General features: G+C 35.5%; 1 protein-coding gene across 1 annotated transcript in view; it reads right to left on the bottom strand.

The window, feature by feature from the left end:
* Positions 1-3,016: 3,016 nt before the first annotated feature.
* LOC143920374 (uncharacterized) overlaps positions 3,017-23,998 on the bottom strand; it is a 219,012-nt gene continuing 198,030 nt past the window's right edge. The window contains exons 4-7 of the mRNA XM_077443248.1: positions 8,259-8,346; positions 6,160-8,175; positions 5,306-6,081; positions 3,017-3,290 (exon numbers count right to left, since the gene is read on the bottom strand). Of these exons, the coding sequence (XP_077299374.1) occupies positions 3,226-3,290; positions 5,306-6,081; positions 6,160-8,175; positions 8,259-8,346 (2,945 nt within the window). The 3' untranslated portion in view covers positions 3,017-3,225. The remainder of the gene's footprint in view (positions 3,291-5,305; positions 6,082-6,159; positions 8,176-8,258; positions 8,347-23,998) is intronic.

Below are 23,998 nucleotides of genomic sequence, written 5' to 3'. Positions count from 1 at the left end.
AACACATGAAATTCGAACCATGACAGCGTTAACTCAAAATATTAAATTAATTTTGAATTGTTTGCGTGGTGACTATTTAATGTAAGTGATAATCTTATTTTTAATATATTAATATGTAAAATTTTCATGACTGCTCAATTCGGCAAAAGTTGAAATAAAAAGTAAAAAAAATTAAATTGTTTCAAAAATTGTACATGAAAATATGGTAATTGGACTATTCGTCACATTGGGGTGGCCACAAAGACAATTTTTGCCATGAAAATCGCGAATACACAATATTTGGCACTCAAGTTCTCGTTACTATGATAGTTATCGTTAGTATGATGGACTTTTCGGCTGCCAGATGTTCCGTTATAGAGATTTTAGTGACTTTGTGACGAGTAATTTGTGACCAGTAATCACCGAACCGAAAATATATGTAGACCTCATCTAAAAAACGGCAACAAATTAAATGGCCTGTGTTTTAATCAATTTTGGTAAGTATATAAATCAGTTTTCATCCAGTATTTTATTACAAATGGTCAGTATTATATTATTAAATGACAGTATAAAAATCTGACGTACATTCGCCAGTACACATAGCAATACCTGTTGGATGCAATTTTTTTATCAAAATCGTACCAATTTTGTGTTGATACCAATCAAAAAGTAATACTGGCCATTCGTCAAAATAAAACTTACTGACCTTTCATATTTAAATACTGACAAAATACTTACCAGTAAAACACAAGTCTTCCGAAACCCGCCTATATAGCAAGAGTGCTATGAGAATATATACCAAATTTTGTGGTTCTTAATTAAAAAAAAAACAACTGATTTTAATGATTTCTACTTGGATTGTAAACAGTTTTCAGAAGATATCAGAATTTACGATCAAGAGTATCAATATTTTACGACTTTCAGCTGCCCTAATAACACTAGAAAACCCAGCTAGTAAAACATTAACCTTAATTGAATGCTCTAGTAACTACATAGATTCTATCGAAAACCAACAGGCGCATTATTTGAGTATCTATTAAAGGATATCCATAAAAATATTATATTCTGATATAAGCAATATTTCTTATTATTGATTATTTTTAATCTATAAGTGTTAATTACATATGTATATAATTCACGTAACAATTTTGTTAAACAGAACGCTTGTCAGTAGACAAAATTTTCTTAATTTTTAAGGGAATGCAGCAGCAAACATGCAATGAGATTTCATGGATTAGTACAAAAAAAATTTCGTCTACACCGCCAAGTACGATATTATTTTCTGACCATTATTTTTGGAAATTTGAGTTTGTATTAAATTAAACTGTCACTTATTTTTATTAATACCAGAATTTTCTGATTATTGAACCGTTTTAAATTTTTCATATAATTTGAAAATTGCAATACTTTATATAATAATAAATATAAGCGGGACCCCGATTTTCAAGTTTTGTAACAGGGTCCACACTTATAATGATTCGCCAGAGTATAAATAAAATTTAATTTTTCTGATCATGATTTTATTGTGTAATCTAAACTTACATTTCATTGTAATAAAACTTCATTTAAAAAGATTAGTGGTTTTTTTCTCTTGCACTGCAATATCATGTAAAAATATTTGAGGTTCTAAAGTTTAATTTTTAGTAAAATTTGTCCACGAATTTTAATTTTTTTTTCTCTTAGATTTAGTAAAATCACTTGAATGGTATTGTGTATTTCACTGTCATTGTCAAATGATTACAGTAATATGTATTTGTAATGCACATGGCACATAAAAAAAGGAATACAATTTATGGATAAGTATATTGTAGGATAATTAAGGAATTGGAATTTTTTAATACAGAAATAAAACAAAGTCAAGCAGAAGAAATAACTCGATTTATTTCTTGCGTATAATTCCTAAGAAAAAAATCAAATTGTTAATACATTTAAAAAATACACAATTAATATATGTTTTTTTTATATACATATACATAAATATGTATATATAAGTGTGTGTATATAATTTTTTTGTTTTCTTACATTGGGAATTATGAACAGATTCAGTCTACAGAATATTGATAAACTATGACTGTGAGATAGGTATTATAATTTTTTATATAAGCTTTAATTACACTATTTACAACACAAATGCAAGATAATGCCAACAAATTACAACTCAATTTAATATAAACAAGACTTAACTCACTTAGTCAAATTCTAAAAAAATAAAATAAAGCGTTGAGATGCGTTTTCTTTTTACATTTCTGTCATTTTGTAACCGCATCACACCTTAACAACATTATCCGTTACAACACTCATTGTTTGTGCACTCTTATTTTCGAATCACACCACATCCATCACATTTAATTATAAATACATTATACAATTTTTTTTTGCTTTCTTGGAATGCTGTGGATATAAAATTCTATGAGGCGGGGTATCGATCTTCCATTTCCAATACATTTGCACTACGTAATTTTAATTTTGATATTTGGAAAATAATTATACATGTAATATAGCACATTGATTGACAGAAATTCAAAACAATCTATCATTTGACATATCGTGTACTATACAGGGATGGGATCGAAAGCATGGTAGTTTTATAACTATGTGCAAACATTATCTCACTCGGTGAGCAGCTAAATGCTACCAATAGATCATCAGAACAAGCAAGATCAACTGTTTGCTCATTTGATACACAGAAACGTTTCTGTTCAAAGACAATATTTTAAACCACACCCTGGTCAAAGTTCACAATATACTTTTGGGCACAACAACGTGCTATGTGACTTTCTGCTTTCATTTGAGGTTCATACAAAATCATAAAAAAAACATACGATATAAAACTAAAAACTTATAATTAGTTTTCACAAGCAAAATTTTTACAATTGCGTTAACAGTTAATTTTTGTAAACGGTCAATGGAACAGGTACAACATGAACAAAATGTATCACAATCCTAAGACCTAATGAGATATTTCAATATATATATATATATGTATATATGTACAATCATTTGTCAAAAAGGTTTTTTTATTCATAATTTTTTTTTTGTAATTCGTGTAATTTTGAGCGAGAACATTTTACAACACTGGATGTTATATCGATATTGTGTGAATTTATCGAAACTGCATTCAAAAGTTAATTTTTGAAAATATCTTTCGCTTACACTTTTGAACTGCTGTCTCATGACTTGACAAATACATCAGCTCCACTTATTGGCCAATATTCGAAGTTGGTGTGCCTTGAGCTGTTGCTGCATTCACTTTGGCGGGAATGAATTTACGACTGTGACCGCGGCTGCTTGTTGACTAGCGAGCACGGCCGCTGTAATACAAACAGCCCCCCATTAGAACAAGATTCGCACAACCGATAAAATAAATTAATTCATTTCCATTTTCAGGAACCATTTTCATTAGACTTGGCAACACATGTCAAAAAAAAAATTATATTTAGGTATACTTAATAAAAATAAACAAAACTACTCCTAAAAGTTGTAATTGTGACAAAACATGCTCCCAACAGCATTTAATATTAATTTTGTAACTCACGATAGATTCAACAGAAACTGTATCAAACTGTCATAATCAATTTTGACTTACTTTCGTTCAAAATAATTATTTTAAGCATGGTTATTTTGGTGAATATTATTTTCTATATACGTATAAGCCTTGGCACTGTTAAACAATAACACTAATTCTCAGGTCGTCTGCATATTTAACGATCAGACAAAGTTTATAAAAGTAATTGAACACCTCCAGACCAAAATCAGAAATTTTTGACATCCAATTAAAATTAAAAAGCTTGATATTTAAATATACACTCAAGCCTTAAAGAAATAAAAAAAAATTATATCAATAACCATGATATGATATCAAGACAGTTAATTTTGTAACACAGTTGTTTCCAATTACAAAAATTCGTTGTGTTTAAAAACTCTGAATAAGGGAAGACTTATTTCCGATGAGTAATAATATAGGTAGTACGTGTCCATTGGCAGTGACAATTCTTTCAAGACAAGAGAATTTTAATGTTCAGACATAAGCTTGAATTATCGTTCCTCAAATGCCACTACATTATATATTTGCATCAGTATTAAAACGAAAAATAAGTGATTACAATTATATTATTATATTACGATACTTAAATGTGAGTTAGATAAATTAATAATGTCAATATCACATATGTGTGAAACATGACAAGTAAGTAGAATTACAGCCACACGTTAAATTTAATTAAATTTATTTTTAGTCTTTTTATTTTCTCATATTTTTCTTTTTCAAAAACGTTAATTACTACTGATCGCTTTATTTATTGAGAAAAAATGTTTATAGTCCTTAAATATTAAGCACGAAAGTGTGAATTTAAGAATAAACGAATAACAATGAAAGCAGAAAATAACATGTAGTTTTGCACGAATGTGTGAGGTTGCTCAAATATTAGTCTTAATATATGAATTTCTTTAATATAAATCTCCGTTGTTATCCAATAATAAAAAAGAAGCTGCTTTTGTACTACAAAAACCGTCACAAACTTAAATCGTTTGGAGGTGATTAAAAAACTTACTATAAGTACAAAAATATCAGACACAATAGCGTATGATAGCATCGCATGGAAGCTAGTTGTTTTAAAATACACCAAAAAACAAATTTTTTTTGAGGACGAAATTGCTAAATGAAAAATATTTACTTTTTATCACAGATTTGTCTACAACACCTAAAAATCATGACTTAAAATAGCACAAATACTGCATTATTATTTTCTTTATTGTGATATTATAATAAATCTTAAGTTATAGCATTAAAATTATTCGACAGCTATACATGTTTTATCTCACTTGTCAAAGTTCATATTTATAGCAAATTCTCAACCTAATATCTAAATTCTAAACAAAACGATATAATCAATATAATCACCAATATGGTGTACCATTTAGTGGGATTGCTTCTTTAACTTCGTCTATCATAACGCTTCAACGCACTTTACATTTATTTATAATTCAGTGAAATACTACAATAGCGGTTAACCTAAGCAATCCTTCATTTTTCCTTAAAATATTATAAGGAAGTTGACATAAAACTTAATTTTTGTCAATAACATTTTGTCCAATTTGAGATTTTATCACTCTGTATAAAGATGTCTCTATCACATACAACAAACATTAAAACTAATGAAAATCCTTTCAAAATATGTTTTTGTCTATGAATACCGTCTATAACACACAATTTAACATAAGAAATGTATCAGTTTTTTGCCAAATCATTTTCAGGCTCTACCCGCAGGCGGTGCTGGGGCAGGCGCCGATGGCAGGGGCTATTGTCAGGGGCGCACTAAGGGCTTACCTCCATAAGGCGCAGGGTAAAGCGGATATCCAAGACCCACATGCGTATGATGATGAGTGTGAACGTGACGCTGAGGAGGTGGCGACCGTGACTCTTTGCCCGGGGTTGTGTCTGTTGTCGGTGCCGAGGTAGGAGCACCCGATTTAGATGGTGGAGTAGCCAATGGACCTGGAGCAGTATTGTTAGCCCCTATGTTTCCCCCTCCAGGACTTCCACCAGGACCGGGGGCTTTGGGCGTCGGTGATTTCAACGCTCGCTCTTGCAACTCATGAATTTTATGTGATGAATAATACTGAGAAGCATGATGTTGTAATAACTCTAATGTTTTCGCTGGTGGTGGTGGTCGACTCAAATCTTCTGGAGCGTGATACCGAGGCATAGCACCCGGATGTAGATAAGGTCCTGGAGCGTATGGACTTGAAACTAGCATAGGATTCAATCCTCTGTACATTGGATCAAAAGGTAGTCCACCATAATGTGATGGTTGCATGTAAGATGGATGCAAATAATATTGTGATGTAGGAGGGGGTGGCGGTCCAGTTGTTTCCATAGTAGGTTTCTGTCCTTCTTGCTTTATAGGCTTAACATCTTCTTTTGCCGTTAATTTAGCTCCATCTTCTATTTTAACGTCTTTAGAAGAAGGAGGTTTTTGTGAGGGTGCTTGATTTGATTGCGGTTTGTTAGCCACTGGTGACTGTTGAACTGGGGGTTTTCCACTTTCCAAATTTATTGAATCGTTTTCTTTGCGCCTCTGTTGTTCCAAATTTACATAATATCTGAAAATTAAATACAGTATTTATTGAAAAGCTCAATTTACAATGATTAAATTTAACCTTAATGTTTTAAAAACGTACCTTCTCATATCCTCTTCTCTTTGCTGGTGGTGCTGATGAGCCTGCTGATGTGCCTGCTGAGCTTGTTGATGCCTTTGATATATGTACGGATTCATTTGTGACTTCATTTCAATGCTTTCTTTTAGTATTTGGTGATTTTCGTTGGGATGTTTGCCGTCCTTTAATATTTCAGTTGGCTTTGGTTTTCCGGGTAAAATTAACTGTTGTGATTGATTTGTCAGTGCTTTACCATTACTATACTCAGCCGGACTCATACTTTCTTTATTTCTTTCACGTTCTCTTTCCTGTTGTTCTTTTGATTTATCATCGGGAACCACAGCTCCATATCCAGATTCCATATTATATGTAAAGCCTTGAGGTAGATAACCAAATGGATAATAATGCTGAGGTACTATTTTCGTAGGGGGTATTTCGCGATGAACATCTCTTTTGGGGTCTTTTTCTGATAAATTTTTACCATCTTGAGTTTTATTGGAATCATCTTTATGTTTAATCTGCTCAGGATTAGTTGGGTTCTGCACAACATATGGTGTTTGGTTAAAAAATTGATACATTCCATAACCCAGTTGCATCGAATGTGGTAATATCGCTCCATCTGCTTTCTTCTCGCCCAAAATTTTATTTTTATCTGCTTCCGATTCCATAACTGGTGCATTATCATCCGAAATATCAGAGTATGCGGGGCTTTGGACATCTTCACGTCCTGTCTGTTCTATGCCACAAGTTGTTTGTTCAGGTGGAAGAGGACTTCCACCTGGAGATTTTCTATTTTTATTCTTTTTAATGCCCTGTGGTTTGTTGAGTATTCGAGTATCTTGTGATTTTTTATCTTCAACAGGCATAAGAGCCGCTGTTGGTTTAAGTTTAAACTGGGAACATAGAGGAGAAGTAGGAGGTGGTACTTTTTGTTGGTTAGGGGGACCAATGTTCTGTGGAAGAGCGGAATTGATCTGAGGATTAGGTTGTGAAGGATGTTGTATGTGATTAGCGATAGGAAGTTGTGAATGTACAGAATGTGGAGGAGTATGTTGCGGAGGCAATGGTGGAGGTGGAACAAGATACGTAAGCGATAATTGCGGTGGTGGCGTTGTATAACTTTGGGCAACTTGCACTGGAATTGGTGGAAGGTTCGGTTCTGATGGTCGCACTACAGGTGGAGGTGCACTCGAAACTGGTGGAGGGCAAGCTGCAGGAGCTGCTGGACTCGTTTTGTTATTGAATGGTGTAACAGGCAATTCTTCTTGAGGTCCAAACCTGAGTACACCCGGTTTTACAATTGCGGGTTTACTATCAGTTGCAGGAGTAAGAATCACTGGTGGTACCATAGGTAATATGACAGGTGGAACAACAGGTACTGTGGGTGTCGGTGGCGCAGGTGGTGGTGGGGGTGGAGGGGTAGGAGCGCGAGATACAGGAGCTGGTGTGCTCGCATCTTGTCTCTCATCCTTTTTGGGAGTGCCAGGCTCTTGCAATTTCTCAGGAGATTTCACAGGTCCGACAGGACTCGGTGCTTCCATGTTAGATTCATCGTTTTCAGACATTGATGCCGTATCTTTGGCCTCGTCGTCATCAAGAGTGCCGTGCGCGTGCGACTGATGATATTTAAGGCCGTTGATGTGTTTATACTTCTTCGAGCAATTGGGCTCAGGACATTCGAGTAAGGCAGGAGAGGCAGGTGGACTAGCAGGAGTCCGTCTTTTACTAGCCGGGGAATCTTCTTCTGATGCTCTCGCTTTTCTTTTACTCGTGGAATTGTTGAGCGGAGACGATACGGGTTCTGAACGGGGAGCTGGTGGTGGAGAAGGTACTTCTCTTCCAGCACCAACGTTATTCGTTGGAGTCCCCGAACCACCACCTCGTCTTCCTTTAGCTCCACCATTTCTTAACTTGCTATGCACTGAGGAACGTGTCTCAGTGAAATTACTAAGGTCACCCCCTGGAGCAGCAGCGCGACCGCGTTTGCCTCGTCCTTTAGGAGTTCTAGCATCTAATTCTTCTGTCGGAGAATCACAAAATCTGAAAGAGACAGTCAATATAATCATTACAATGAAATAAATTCAACTACGTAAGTCTGGGTAGTAAAATGATTCTAGTCTTACCTTGGAGGTGCCCAATCATGTCTTGTACAGTCTAAGAGGGTTCCCACGTAAGTTTTTCCTCGCCATGTCACGTTCACCACAAGCACTCCTGAAAATAAAAATAAGAAAAGATTAAATCTCAATTCAACTAAAAATCAATCATTTCAAAATAATTAATAACTAAAGTCATTGCGATCGATATAAGTGTGTGAGCGATTCTCACCGTATCGCAACATTGACATTTTCATTATCATTAATCATTAACGCAATCGATATAGAATGTAATCATCGTCCATAATAAGAAATGGCATTTAAACACATAAGAACCAAATACATATACCTACTCCTCAATTCGAAATTTTTTAAAATGCGCCATGAAATTTCGCTTGATATATTTAATATTTCAGAAAAGTAGCACAGGCTTAAGGTCTGTTCATACATATTCAGCACGAACCAGCAGCAGCAGGTATCCTGCAAGTACGGACAGTATTATTAGGTACATTTTATATGGACGCGTATGAATGCGTGAATGGAGTACGAATGCGTCCATATATGTAGAATGTACCAAAGAATACTGCAGGATACCTGCTGCTTCTTCTGGTTAGGTATAAACAGACGTTTATATATAAAAATGGAAAAGCGTGCTCGTTTTGATCTTACATATTTATTTTTATCACGATTGTTAAAAATTTTGTCACGCATGTAAAGATTATATTTATTTTTTGATATAATACAATGTCCTCTTGTCTGTCTGGAAAGACCAACTCGATGACAATATGAATAAAAGAATATAAAGAACATTTACTTAGACATGCGAACTTACAAATTTTCTGGTAAATATGTATGTCAATTATTATTAAAAATAAAAACCTAAAAAAAGCAAAAAAAACGACAAGGAGATTAAGAACTAACATGAAACGAAGTGTATACGTATGAGGGGAAAGTAAAACGACACCCTTGCCAACCGACCGGTTCGAATTTCAACCAAAGCTCTTTTCAGGTGAGTGCGTCCCACCCATCCATAGGAGGGTGGGTGGAAGGGTGGGTGGAAGGTTGGGGGGGGAGAGAGGTCGGAGGCTCTCGATGTGAGTGTTGGCCCCTCATTACCATACTAGCAACCCAACGTAATGGCACTTGTCTCTGGATATCTCGTCGACCACAGACCGCGTTTTCATTATTCACCACTTCGACAAATCTGCTTTGAAAATTCTTAATTTGACACAAACTCTCTAGCAGTTGAATTTCACAAAACCGCCACTTCTGACTTCTATTTCGAAATACATACGTAGTTAAAATTTATAATTAAAACTACCAAGTAGGATTAGTAATTGTTAACAGAATCCCAGTATAAAAAACATTTTGAAATATGTATTTATGTATAATCCCAATGGTTCGGTGATTATTCCGCACAAATCAATCTGGGACATGTCACTAAAACTTTGATGACGGAACATCTGGCACCCGAAAATTCCATTCATCGAGAGTAACGCACGTGAACTATCATACTATCGAGGACTCGAGTGCCAGGTATTTCGTATTTGCGATTTTCGTTGCAACGATTGTCGTGTTCGCGATCGCAATGTGCGAAATAATCCGTTTACCAATCCTAATAACTAACAGCTTGGAATGTTCCGCAGCTTTGTACTGGTGAAACATTAGTGCAATATTTCAATGCCCTATCGAGTCCTTCTTTATGTACAAAATTGCACACCCACTACGGCTCTTAACAGCAGAATTTCCTCATAAAATAAAATAAAACGAAATGAAACAACTGAAGAACTATGAGCTTAAGTTTGAACTTTGGATTGGTAGCACAATATTACAATTGAACAACTAAATATCATCCAACGTTGTATCTACACATATGTACATATGTACGTATACATATGTATATAATGAAGTTTGTAACCTAAGAAGGCCTTCATTCTAGTCCTTCTTTTAGGTCTGCTCTAGAGTATATTCGATCGTTTGCTAGCAGGTTTAAAATGTGAGATCGATTGCTAGCAAGTAATTATTTATGTAGTTACTAGTTGGGTAGTTTGATCACAAGTAATTATGTCTAACTAGTACTACATAAATAATTCAGGGCTGTGGAGTCGGAGCACATCAAAAATCTTAAAAAAATCCAACTTTGACTCCTTTTTACAAACCTTTTCTTACTTCAGAAACGATTTTTACTATTACGGTATGCGTCAACTAGAGGCTCTAGTTTTATTGAAGTATGTAAATCGACAACAAAATTGAAATTTAATGACTTCATAAAAATCATGAATTTAAATTTTGATGTGTTCTGACCAAAGCCGATGTTTCCTAAATCTCATGCTTTTTTTTCATTAAATTGTGTATGAAATTTTGTTTAAATGTTTGGCCACAGTGACGTTTTGGGCAACTGTAAAAAGACACTGTGGCAAAAAATCTTTTAAAATAAAATAAAATAATTATATTTTAGCATAAGAGGTAGACCCCAATGCGCCTTCCTAGACAATTAATTACAAACATTGCAGCATTTTTATTACATAATTCGCTGTATTTCGAGAGGCTGAAGAACACTTAATAAATTTCTCCAGTTAGACTTGTACATAAATTTTTACATATTGTATAAAAATCAAATTCAGATATTTGTGACATTGCGGGTACGATGGTTTTTGCCAATTTGATGGAGGAACCGTTTCAACAATGAAATCAGATAAATTGGCAAACTCTGATAGGAAATTATCGACTTGAAGCACAAATATCCAAGTCTGACCAGCAGCATTAAAGATTAGCGCGGGATCGAACCCGGTAACCTCTCGGTGCTAAACACAAACGCAACCACCGAGCCATACTGCTCGATATGTACATAACTATAGGTAAAACGAACGGGGAAAAAAATCGTATTCAGAGAAATCACGTATGCAGTATGCGTTCATATTCAAATGAATTGCGTTAAATTCCGCCCAGGGAGTGGTGGGTAGATTTCGATTATGAATCGGACTGTATTTCTACGTCGCTTTTGGGAGGGGCGATAAGAAGGAATATCTCGGAATTAGCGAGAGGGAAGTAGGAATGGAGGGAGGAGGGTCGCCATTCAATTTGTACCCCCGGCAGCTTTTAAGCCGACAGAGGAGGACGTGCGCAGAATGTTCCCTTAATTGTTTTATTATACGAACGGAGAGAGGAGATAGAGAAAGAGGGGGGGAAAGGGACCTTTTTCCAAACAACGCCAACGTGAGGACCAACAGTCCAACCCCCCGATTCGGGTCCAAGCGAATGCGTCGATAAAAAGAAGACAAACCGAAGAATGCTTAATCAAATCAATCATCAACAAGACTGACGGAAGAGTGCTGCGAAACGAGAAGTGGAGGGATAGATCACGTTTTCGGCACGTAGCAATTTCGCAACATTCTCAATCAATGACTTTTGTTGTTAAAGGTCAGGCAGCTTATCGAGCCGCTAATGATCCCCGAGCTCACATTGCAGCCTCCCACGCCTCGGAGTGTAAGATACCCTCGACCACAAAAATGGTGTGCATTCTACCGAGTGCCGACGAAACCGGACTCTCCAGAGAGGAGATTTTACGGCAGCAATGTTAACGACTCAATCTCGACGGTGAAGTTACGAAATTAGCATTCGGTTTTGTCGATATCTCTGAGCGGAGATGGCTCTCCGAGTGGATTGCGGCTGAACAATACGACAATGGGGCGTAAATTTTATCGTTTAGTGAAATTGAATATGGGGGCGAGGCGGGCGGAAAGACCACCCATAACACATAGATGCAGACGTCATACGAATGGTGCGAGAATTCCAAGGAAATCCTCAAATTAAATTGTCTATTATATTGAATTTTAATAATCACCCTTTGTTTGTGTTATATCGGTACCGACATTATACCTTTCACTTGACACTTTATTTATTGTCGAATATAAAGTTGTATGTTTTACTTAAATCACATACACTTTCCATATTACATTATTTACGTTGACGCATTGCTTAACCCTTTGAATGCTGACCAAAGCCGATCGGCGATCGCCGATCGCCGATCTCATGGATTTTGCCAACAAGTCCATGAGCCTGAAAAACGCCGATAGGCGTTGTTTTTTCAGTGTGTAAAAAATAAACAAGAATACTACCCGCTAAGCCTTTCCAGGTAGCTTTGAAAAAAAATGCATTGAGTCTTGTAATCCATGTCAGTGTTTATAAAGACTGATTTACACCGGAATTTCTGAATTAATAAAAATAACAGAATTTCTCAATGGAAATCCCTAACTGCTGATTATTTTAGATTGTGGTTTGGCATTTAGATTGTGAGCATTAATTTTGACAACAATGAAGAAGATGGAACTAGTTTTGGAAAAATACATTCACTAATAGACTTCTTTTGTTTATTTTATATTGTTGCAATATATATTAGAGAGTCTAAACACACCTTTACAAAACTCGAAATCCTCGGCGGTAGTTATCTAGGTTTGGTTTGGATTAGCTACAATTTTTATACCTGCTTTCTATTGGATTTCTAAATAATTCTAGCTGGAAATGTTGGCGAAATTTTCAGCGTGGCGGGCTTTCAACAGAAAATACGTCAGCACTCAAAGGGTTAAAATAAGTATAATGGAAACAATAGGCATGACGACAGGCACACGAATAACTACATCTTTGGATGCAAATACATATATTATAATTGATCCACACATGTTTATTTTTTCGGATGTTTTGTATAATTATTTGGATGGTACAAATCTGTCCTTACTACTGAAAATCTGAATTTCTCATATAGGAGTTAAAATAACATTAAACCAAAAGGTCACAACTGAGTATGTAAAAAGGTAGTAATTTTTTTAATATTGCTATTTTAATACATAGTATCAAAATTGCTCCGGAAATGCGGAAATATTTATACAGTGTAATAATGGCAGGTATTAAATAAGAGCACTATTTAATAGGATATTTCCTGTTAAATAGTGCAGGTATTAAATAAGAGCACTATTTAACAGGATATTTCCTGTTAAATATGTGGGAAATGCTTTTGAGAGTACTGTGTGTGTCTGTCTACATATGTATATATATATATATGTACATAGTTTCTTTATACAAAAACTGTTTTGGTTGGGGTGCTGCAGTACCTCAATCCCTATGAACGCGTATGTGTAAAAGCATAATCATTTACAGCCAACCACCATCCATTGCTGGATGAAAGCCTTTCTAACACTTTCCAACCGTTCAATTCTGTTTTACGTAATTCTCATAGATGGGATCTACTTCGTTCCACCAACTTGAAATTTTTCGGGGCATGTTTGCCCAACGTTTTCGGAATTGAGATTCATACATCTCACCCCACACGTTTTTCTAATGTCGTCTACGCACTTTCCATTTAAATTGTGTCTTCTTTTGTCCAATAAACTACCTTGTAATACTCGCCCACCCATTCCAATTCCTATATTTTCTCGTTATGCCAAGTTTACAGCATTCCATACTTCTTTGTGTATAAAGTATAAGTACTATTAAATTCCACTGAAGCGAAAGGTGACGAGTAAAAAAAAAAAGAGTTAAAATATATTTTGTAAAACTCCCTATTTGAAGAGGATTTCCTGGCGGTTGGTACTCGAGGTAATTGTTTCGGTTATGCAAAGGTTGCCAGAGCCATAGTATGTAACCAACGTTGGCGCTTAAGCCTTCCGGTTCCTGTACGGTCTGAAAGGGAGAATATCGCTCCCTCCCTGTCTCCCTAAAGTCCTTCCCTATCCTTGTCCCTCTCTGGCGACGGCAGTTTCTGCGTTTGACGGCGCTAACTCGCAATCACGCATATTTATGAAAGCAATTTCCATTGTGGCGATAGCAGCCAGGCGAGCCCGTCTACTCGAAACTCCACATTATACAGGGTGGCCCCGTTTATATTTTAATGTGTTCAAGCCGCGTTTACGTTCATCTGCGCATATAATAATCGGCTAAATTTACCCGGTTCGAATCCGCTGGCATTACTCGTAAAACGACGATTTACACCTAAGTTGGAAATTTTATTTTTTTTACTTTAAATTCAAATTCACATCTCACTTCCCCCTTCCACGTTGTCTGCGATAGGAGAAAATTAGTTATTCCTGTATTTCGCCTCCCCTCACTGGCACACGTATAAAATTAGCATTCGCATAATACGATTTCGCCTGGCGTGCTATTTTTTATATTTTTATTAAAACACAACATGCAAATGAAAGCAAGCAGTTTCCTAAAAGCACAAACAAAAATAAGGTAAAAAGGCCAGTAAAAATTTCAAACAAAGAGTACTTTATATAATTGAAACTTTTTCATTGAAGCTTGATTTCAAAGCAAATATTATATAACCGTTTAATACCTTTATACAACACAAAGCCAACTAAATAATGAACAAAAATAATAGACGGGTGGATCTGTTAGCAGAGCTCGAGTAATTTACTCAACTATTTATAATTCAAAACAAGTCAATTTAAAGTTAACTGAACTAATTTGGCTAATTACATTTCTTGACATGGTCTATCTCGTAATATAATACAATACAACTGGATCAAAATCAAAATTTAATTAATGGAATGCTTGTCAACTTAGCAACAAAAATCATTTACCGCTCGGTAATAAAAATATATTGAGTTAGGAAACTAATCCTTATAAACGCGATAAAATAAAAAATTAGCGAAATAAACTAATAAAATCACGGAAAAATGTTTTAAAAAAAGTATACTTTTGACTTTTAAAATTCGCCAGATAATCAATTATAAGTATTTTAAAACAATAAAAAATTACAATCGTTAAAAAAAACATCTCACTTTATGCACAGAAATACTTAATTTTGAGTTAACGACTGCAAAAACCGATATGCTGTTTTATCCATTTAGTTCAGACTAATACGAACATTTATTTGTGCTATGGAAGGATGGAGACATCGATTTGAAATTCGGCAGAATGGAGCAATAGTAGCTGAAAAAGTCCATTATGGGATGATTGACAAGTCAGACAACCGTAGTATGATAGTAAATTAACACAGTAAACACCGTTGTTACTATTCAATAACAAGACTACGGCAGGGAACGACCAAGCACTCAACCAAGGTTAAACGCGAAACCCTCGTCATAATGTGTCCCTTATTGCCGGCGAATATGAGCTTTTATGGAGTAACAGTAGGATCTCCACAGCTTACGAAAGGAGAAAGGGGGGGTGTGTCTACATTACGTTTGGTCATCGCATCTACATTATGGAAACTTTTATAGCACCATTGGGGGAAAGGCTCATCCATTATCCGAATAATAATCAGACCGAATAAACCCCATTAACACGAGCAAGTAGGGGGAGATTGTTTTATTTTATAAAGATTTCACTTTAAAATAAATAATCGTAAAGTAAGCGGTCACGCCTTCGTAAAAAAACTTTTAATCTCCTACTAATAACAAGCGAGGACGGGAATTCGAAAATTTCACGTTTCACCCGAAACTTTAATTACTTCGCGAGAGAATTATGCGATGGAGGTTGGGTATCGGCGGTCCCGCTCTCTTCCCACCTCTCCCTGGTATTATATGAAGTTAAAACGAGTGGTAGGGAGGAGATGGGGGTTGCCCAAAATTAAATTTAATATTAACGTCACGATTTTTATCAAGTTTGTGAGTCGCCGAGACCTCGAGAAGACATCGTCAGTTGTGCTGCTAATGTGGGTGTGGTCTCACCCCTATCTCTTCTGTATAATAATGTAGTCTCCATCCCTCTCCTCTTTCCTTTGTTGACGACGGACGAACGGCGTTTACAATTTTAATTGGTTGAATGTAGCAATTTCGGCGTGCGACATCTCGCCCTCCCATCTTCTCCCTTCCGTCCCACCCAATTTGGACCACCCACGGCGCGTGAGATTAATTTAATTCGCCACCGGAAGAAAAACATTCAAAGTCGCACGAAGAACGAAACTGTGAAAATTGCCTAATTTGTACTCTCAATACACTAAAGTGAAAGCCAAGGTGAATAAACGTACATACATTTTCCAAGGAACCCTTCCATTTATTACATATGTATATATATGTAGTTACAAGATGCGAAGCAAGTGAAAGTAAAATGTTAAAATTCAAACGTTTCTGGTTTAGATACAGTTACAGGGGGTTGTGTTAATAAAACGTGACTCGATTTTACGAAATAAAAACATTGAAAAACAATATCAATAATTATTTTCTGGGAATTGTCCTTGTCCACGTGCCTCACAGATACGAGATATAAAGGGAATTCAGTACGCGTAGCGCTCAACGGTCAATGTGAGAATGAAATCTGCCTTGGAATGACGGCTTTGTTTCAGCCGTTATTTTTATGGTTTCTTGTACTTATTTTTTATTATTCGACGTTTAATACATGATAAAATGATTTTTATAGCTAATTACAATAATTAACCTCGTAGATTCTGCATTATTTAAATTATTGACGCTTGGGGTTCAGCACAGAGGCTAGCGGATATTTTAGCACAGTAAGCTAGTCAAATTTAACCAAAACATGATGAACCAACTGCGCAACTCACATCTGCATACATGGGTCATTCTTGTCATAAACGTGAGCCCCACACTTTGTTAGTAATTCAATATTTGCATACAAAATGAACTTTCACTACGTATTATGGATAAACAGTTCAGTATAACTAATTTAATTATTGCATGATTAAAATGGCATATGAAAATAGTACCAGCATGAAATTTTCTAAATATGAGAGCTTTTTTTTTTCATGGGAGCTTTTGCATACGTAATTGAAACAATTTTAATGTTCCGACAAATGCAAGGAATTTCAAATGTATGAAACAGCAACTTTAAAGAATGCATGAGTAATACGTACATATGTACATCCATTTATAAAATAAAATAAAAATTCAACGAATTCAGGAAATTGTACGAATTACTAACTAGTTTAATTTAATGCTAATCTTAAATATAAGATTCAAACTTATGAATCATATAAGTGAACCAGTGGTATGTATGTGTAATAGATCTAATTACATTGAACGGAAGGACTGTGGAATTGAATTGAGCTGAGAGCGACGTCCATATTTGGGTATGCAAGTTATATAGGTTTACATGTAAGTTTATTTAAGGACGAAGGACGAGTCTGAAGAGGCTTAACGGCGTCTGTTATCTGTCTCGGCGTCGGTAATTGAGCCGAGACAAAGCTCAGGGCGTGCCGGGACCCCGAATTAGAGCTTTCTATGCAAAGCGTCAATTACTTTACGCCCGAACCGCTTCAGATTTACAAATTAAATTAATGGCCGGGTAGTTAAGATTAGCCCGCGTACGCAAATTTTATGTTGGCTTCTTACCGCGACGCCTAATTAAGAAAAAAAAACATTATTATGATACATCGTCGAAGCTGAGAAAATTTACGGTTGGGTACATAAGTGCTAAAGAGCTTAATGCATCAACTCTAATGTATGTATATATGAGCTCTTCAACTCACCTTTTCGGAGAATTTAATATGTATGTACATATCTTTGGACTTGTTGCTCGGAGGGAAAAAACAGACTCTAGCGATTTATAATGGTTGACGGCGTGGAGGGAACAAGAAGAAGAATGCTAGATGTGTTAAAGAAAAATTGGATAAACATCATCGGAGAACTTGATAATTTTCACAACTTAAAATATCTGGCTAATACATTCCAATCTATGTAATTACATAAAATTATAGCAGGAGGAGGGAAAAAATGTAACTAAGATCCATTTAAAAGATATTGCCAAACATATGATATATCATCATCCACTGCTGGACGAAGGCATCTCCAACACGCTTCCATTCGTCTCTGTTTTGCGCAACTCTCATCCATCTCATCCTAACGCATTTTTATTAATTTCAGCCACCCATATTCCTTTCACTCTTTGGCATTCTCTCGGGTACCATTCTAACACTTATTTTGTCCCCCTTTCTAGCTACGTGACCCACCAATTGCCATCAATCAATCTCAATCTTCAATCATTTCACTTTATCCACTATATTTAAAGTATAAGCTAAAAAGTTTTATTATAATTTTAATGAAAAACACTCCTTAAAAAATTTGGATCCTGAATGAAGAATGGTACTGAGACGCATTGTAGTAGATTTATGTACAAATTAGAATAAAAAAAAATTATTCCGAATTCGAAACTACATACATGCATACATACATATGCTGAAATGCCCTAGCTTGTGGGGTGTTCAAAAACAGTTGATGAAAAGCAAAATCGACGCAATATACACAATCGAAAAAATAATCTAGAGATTAAAGTACGATTTCGAGCATAAATAACCGTTTTTTACTTCGTCGTGTACACAAATTCGTTGTATACATGACGATTTGTCAGTCATTAGTGTGCGCAACAATCGGTTAGTGCGCCACAGAGGTTCAAAAAAAGCTCAGTAATTATAAACTCGTTGTACGAACGAGTTTCGCCCGGTCGAATTAACGCAACTCTGGATTATAACGTGTAATCCGAGATTATTATTAACGAGAAGCGCAATCACTAACAAACAAAACGAACCACTCGAATCTCCAACGGTAAAAAAAAAGATTATAGATGAAAAATTAGAGGCACGAACGCAAAATAATAGATAGCGCACTTTCGAAACTACATATTATTTATTATCAACCCACAAAGCGTTCGCGCGTAAACAAACGCAAACGTGAACAAAAATACCGGTCATTATGTACATTTTAATGGTTGTGTCATGTGCGGCGGGAACAGTGGCGACAATAAAAGAGTCATTAGAGTTGGTCTATAAGAGGGGTGGGTGGGTGGGTGGGGGGGATGTAAAAGGGAACTGCTTTACAAGCGACAGCTGCCACCAGTAAATCGATTAAAGGGAATGCGACTGTGGTACACTTTGGTAGGTAGAACGACGTTAATTGGTCGGGAAATGCGGGGAGAGATCGAGGCAGCGAAGGGGTCAAGCGCCGTTGGGGACCGAAGCTCATCAACAAACACATCAAAGTTTCAACAACGACTCTTTTGACGACTGCCTCGCTCACTCGCCTAACCGACCACGAGATATAACAGTTTTGAATGAATTCATATATGAACTATATATGTATGTAAGTATTTATGCACCGGCTACGAGCGGGTAACCCCGTTCTATGCTGTAACTTTGCGATAAAATTAATTTTGCAAACTTTTGTTGAATTTTTGTACACCTATTTTGTGCAAAAGCGTGAGAGGCAACTTCAAGAAGTGGTAGTTTTAAAGGCACATTGCGCTGTTTGCCGAGAATGCCATATTTGGTATAAGTTGAAAAAGACGTGGATGAAATTCCGTAAAAAGATTCCTCCTCCTCATTAATAAGAAGCAATGAATGGTTCAGAATTGTATCAGGACTTGATTTGAAACTGTTAACAGTAAATACAATTTGTTTTTGGCTTCCAAATACCGCAAGTGTCTACATATGTATTTTGTTGTAAAACAAAAATCGACACAATATAAAATACAAAAGTAGAACTTACTTCACTGTCCGAATCCATCTCAAGTTCTAAGACAATGGATGTTTTAATTTTTCATGACAGGTCACCCTAAACTGATAGCTAGCTGTGCATACCAATTGACCAGTAATATAGCTCAGTAGTTAGCGTTTAATGCTTGCAATTGAGGGGTCATGGGTTCATCCCCTGGCCCGTTGTTGCTGGCCAGACCTTAGATACATGTGCTACAGGTCGATAGTTTCCTATCAGAGTTTGCCAATTTGTTTGATTTCATTGTTGAAACGGTTCCAGCAAATTAACGACCTACCCCCGACCTTTTGACAACCAACCTTTTCGCAAATTCAAGTATCTAGCATCTCGAATTTGTTGATTATTAAAAATATGCTACTCAATATTTACTTACATATATATATACTCTGCGTAAAAATGTATTTATGTATCGCGAAAATTTGCAGTACATAGGTATATATGTATGTACTAGTATTTTGTAGTAGTATTTTGGCATCTTTGATATTTTTTATACACCCGCTGAAAGATCAAGGGGCACAATACTCGGGTATTATAGTTTTAAGGCGCAGAAAAGTAATTAAGTACTTACACAATATGTATGTGTTTCAAAACCATTAAGCGGATGAAAGTTATCTATTGTGCATAAATAAGAGGTAGAGTCAAACTAATATTTAGATAGAGAACAAAAATAAAAACTATTGTGAACAATTTTAGTGTAATGTGTGCATCTCAGATGTACATATGTATGATCAAATATTTAACAGTGAAAAGACGTATAAGAAAGAATATAAATATTTGTTTGGACTCAATAGTTATAGACGGTTAAGCACTCTTGCGTATTAAGTGCTATTAAGCGAACGCGAAGAGTTTAAATAATATAAATTGTACGCATTGAATAATAAACATGGCGATTTAGCCTAACTACTGCCGTCGCATTTGCAACTTTATTATTTCAATGAAAGGAAATCGCACTGACTGAAATATTACCACATTGTTTCGAAACAATTTACGACGTGGCGGCCATCTTACAATCGTGTAAAATGCAAAAGAAAATCAATAAATAAAGACAATTTATTAACAGAAACGGACACACAATAGATTTATGCTCTCCACATCCAACACTACAACGCAACATAAACGTCTTCGGAACGATTATAAGCGGATAAAAATGCAAAAGACAATCGACAGATTTATAAATTTACGTTGCGAACAGAGTATACAACCGATTAACAATAATAATGCATATACAATACTACGCAATGGCAATATTGTGACATCGGTCAGATTTAACATAACGTTTTCATTATCGCAGCTCGTGTATATCGTATGTACACGTATCGTGATTAGTTGATTGCGTGCCATTATCAAATTTGGTAAACGGGGGTAATGTGTACATGGGGGACACTAAAGTCACGCGATAGAGATAAAAAATAGGAGCAATGCGACAGAACGAGATGAGACTAGTGTAATAATAAGGCCAAAATTGACATTAATAGGACTATACACACATTAGAGGTAAAGTGATAAATTTCATTTTCGGTGTTTTTCGTATAAATTTTCACTAACATTTTTTTTTTTTTTGAATTACAATATCAATGAAAATGAATATTCAAATTACACGTAGTTAATATGAAGACATTAATTAAATTAAAAGTGAGGTTCAGAATATAAAATATAGGTAGAAACGCAATTATGTATCATATCTACTGAGACTAAAAGTAATTCTATCACAATTAAAGACCGAATGACATTTAAACGTGGTCTATTATGTGAAAGATTGAATTAAAGACTTCAGTGGGAGTTTTGTTTGCAGTAGCTGTATAAGATAAGTAAAGTCCACCGGGAGGAACCTGATTAAGACTCGGGGAACCCTGGATCAAATCTTGGAAAAGAGAAAAGATGAAGTTATCTACATATTTATATTACATAAATAAAATACCACGACAAAAGATCTGGCCAACAATTGATCTACACTACATCCAACATACATATTATATAAATTAAATTTCAATATAAAAATCTCTATCGTCGTCGCCTGTAGCCAGATTTCCATTAACTTGGATTTTTTTAATCTAAAATATAATAGTCGAGGGATATTTTAATTTGAGATCGTAAAGTGTTCTATTATTGTATTTGTTTTTTGATTGTTTGTAAATTTATGCTAGTTTTGTTTTTTATTATGTTATATTTTATTTTAATCTTATTGTATGTATACTTTTTCTATTTTTTTTTATTCATAGTGACGACTCGGTTATGTCACTATGGCAAAATTGTAATTAAAAAATTAGTATGTACGTAAATATGTGCATGGTACTAAAATTTCTTTAGTTGAAATATTCATACAAAATAAACCATTTGGTTAAATATTTCAAATTTTTAGAACATATTTTAATATTAAGATAAATATTTTATACTATAGAATAAACTACAAAAATGAATCATCATATCTACAAAGACGAAGATCAGATGAGAATCGGTTTTATTAAAAGAATTAAAATTAAATCAATGAATTAAAGTGAGTTCAAGCATTTTTAGGTTCTTAGGTTCTTTCTGTAATGGTTCAAAAACTATAAATAAATCTTTAGGGCGATATTGACACGAGGTAAAGCCGAAATTTTTCGGATTTGAGTAATAAATCATTTCATTTTTACAAAGAATAACGGCAATGAGGATTTAAGTATCACACGTTTTTCCTTATATGTATGAACATAGGAGGAAAAACGATTTGGCGAGTGAGTGTGTGTGTGCGTACGTACGTTACGAAACAAACAGTGGGTATTGCCATGTGGCGTGTTTTCTCTCGATCGGTCAATACGTTTATATGAAAATGTGGGTTAGCATTCAAGATGGCAGAGCACGATTCGGTTAAGAAATAAAAGCGAAAACGCCCTCACCGACAACGTGTGAAGTTACGGTAGTGCTCCCCGACATCAAGAGGGTGTTAGAGAAGGAAGGAAGGAAGGAAGCAAGAGAGGGTGGGTTTAAAAGGAGGGTCGTCGGGTGGTGTTTGAGGGGTCGATTTTGTGAAAGAATTTACGCATGCCGCCGGCATTTCCATAGTCATTTTCCACAGCGACCCGTTATGTTTGCCACGCAATCAGAGCGGGACCCGAATACTGATGTTTAAGCCCAACGACCCAACATCCACCCACCACCCACCCGTCCACCCTCGGCCCCACCCGACCACCGCAGAATAACATGCGCCGATAAACCCGCCCCATCCGTTCTAGGAGTACACCCGCAACTATGCCGCGCACGTGACACCATATTTTGAATTCTTCATGCGATGTTCGATTCCGGTGTATTCCTGAAAATACTTAAAAAACACGCAACAAGAAAAACCGATACTGCTCCGCTTTGCTTTTTCCCGATATGATACGAAACCGATGGGGTAAAATATAAAAAGAAGCGTCGAGATACGAGGTTGTGCGGTTATTTATAGTCGTGTGTGATTTAAAAACTTGCAAAATAGACTAATAATAAGTACGTATCTATAATACCACAGTTTCATACATAAAAGAAAATGTGGTTGTATTGCACATATAAACGGGCGATGTTTAGGCGAATATAAATTAGAAAAAATTGCATCCTTACATCGCGGGCTCTCTTCCAAAAACCATGAGATGGTTTGAAAACTGCAGATTTGCAAATAAACACATTTATATTATTCAAAATGTAGTCGATACGGAGAAATTAATCAAAAAGGAAGAAATGAAATTCAGAATTCCCGACGACTGAATATTTGAGTGGTTGATCTCAAACGGTAAAAAGAAGAAGACACACGGAGGAACAGGTAAAAATCATTTTAGTATCAAAATATGAATTTTGTTCAAATCTAAATCATCTTCATAATTTACAACCATTAGCCATCCACTTGCTGGTTGAAGACCTCGCCAACATGCTCCCATTCGTCTCAGTTTTGGGTAACTTTCATTTATCTCACCCCATATATTTTTTTTTCTGATTTCATCCTCTCATCTCACCTGTGGACTACCTTGCACCCTTTTACATTCTCTCGAGTGTCATTGAAGCACTTCTTTCGTTCTTATATTGTCCTTTTTTTCTATGTACATAGCTACGTGAAATGTAAATAAATCAATTTAATACTCAAATGATAACTTAAAGCGATACCGATACAAAAATGACAAAAAAAGAGCTCTAAATACGTGAATATCACAGCCTTAGAAAATGTGGATAAATATGGACTAAAAAAGCGACTGGTCTGATAATGAGAAAAACTTAATAAAAATCTAACCTAACGAGCAGTTGAGTGAGAAGTAATTTTTTGTTTTGACTGTTAAAATGGGTTAAATGTTATAATTGAATGCCATTATAATTGTACCTGTATTT

This window comes from Arctopsyche grandis, chromosome 12, assembly GCF_051622035.1.
Source record: "Arctopsyche grandis isolate Sample6627 chromosome 12, ASM5162203v2, whole genome shotgun sequence".
NCBI lineage: Eukaryota > Metazoa > Arthropoda > Insecta > Trichoptera > Hydropsychidae > Arctopsyche > Arctopsyche grandis.
The sequence above is the reverse complement of the archived record's forward strand: the minus strand, read 5'-3'. Positions and strand labels throughout refer to the sequence as shown.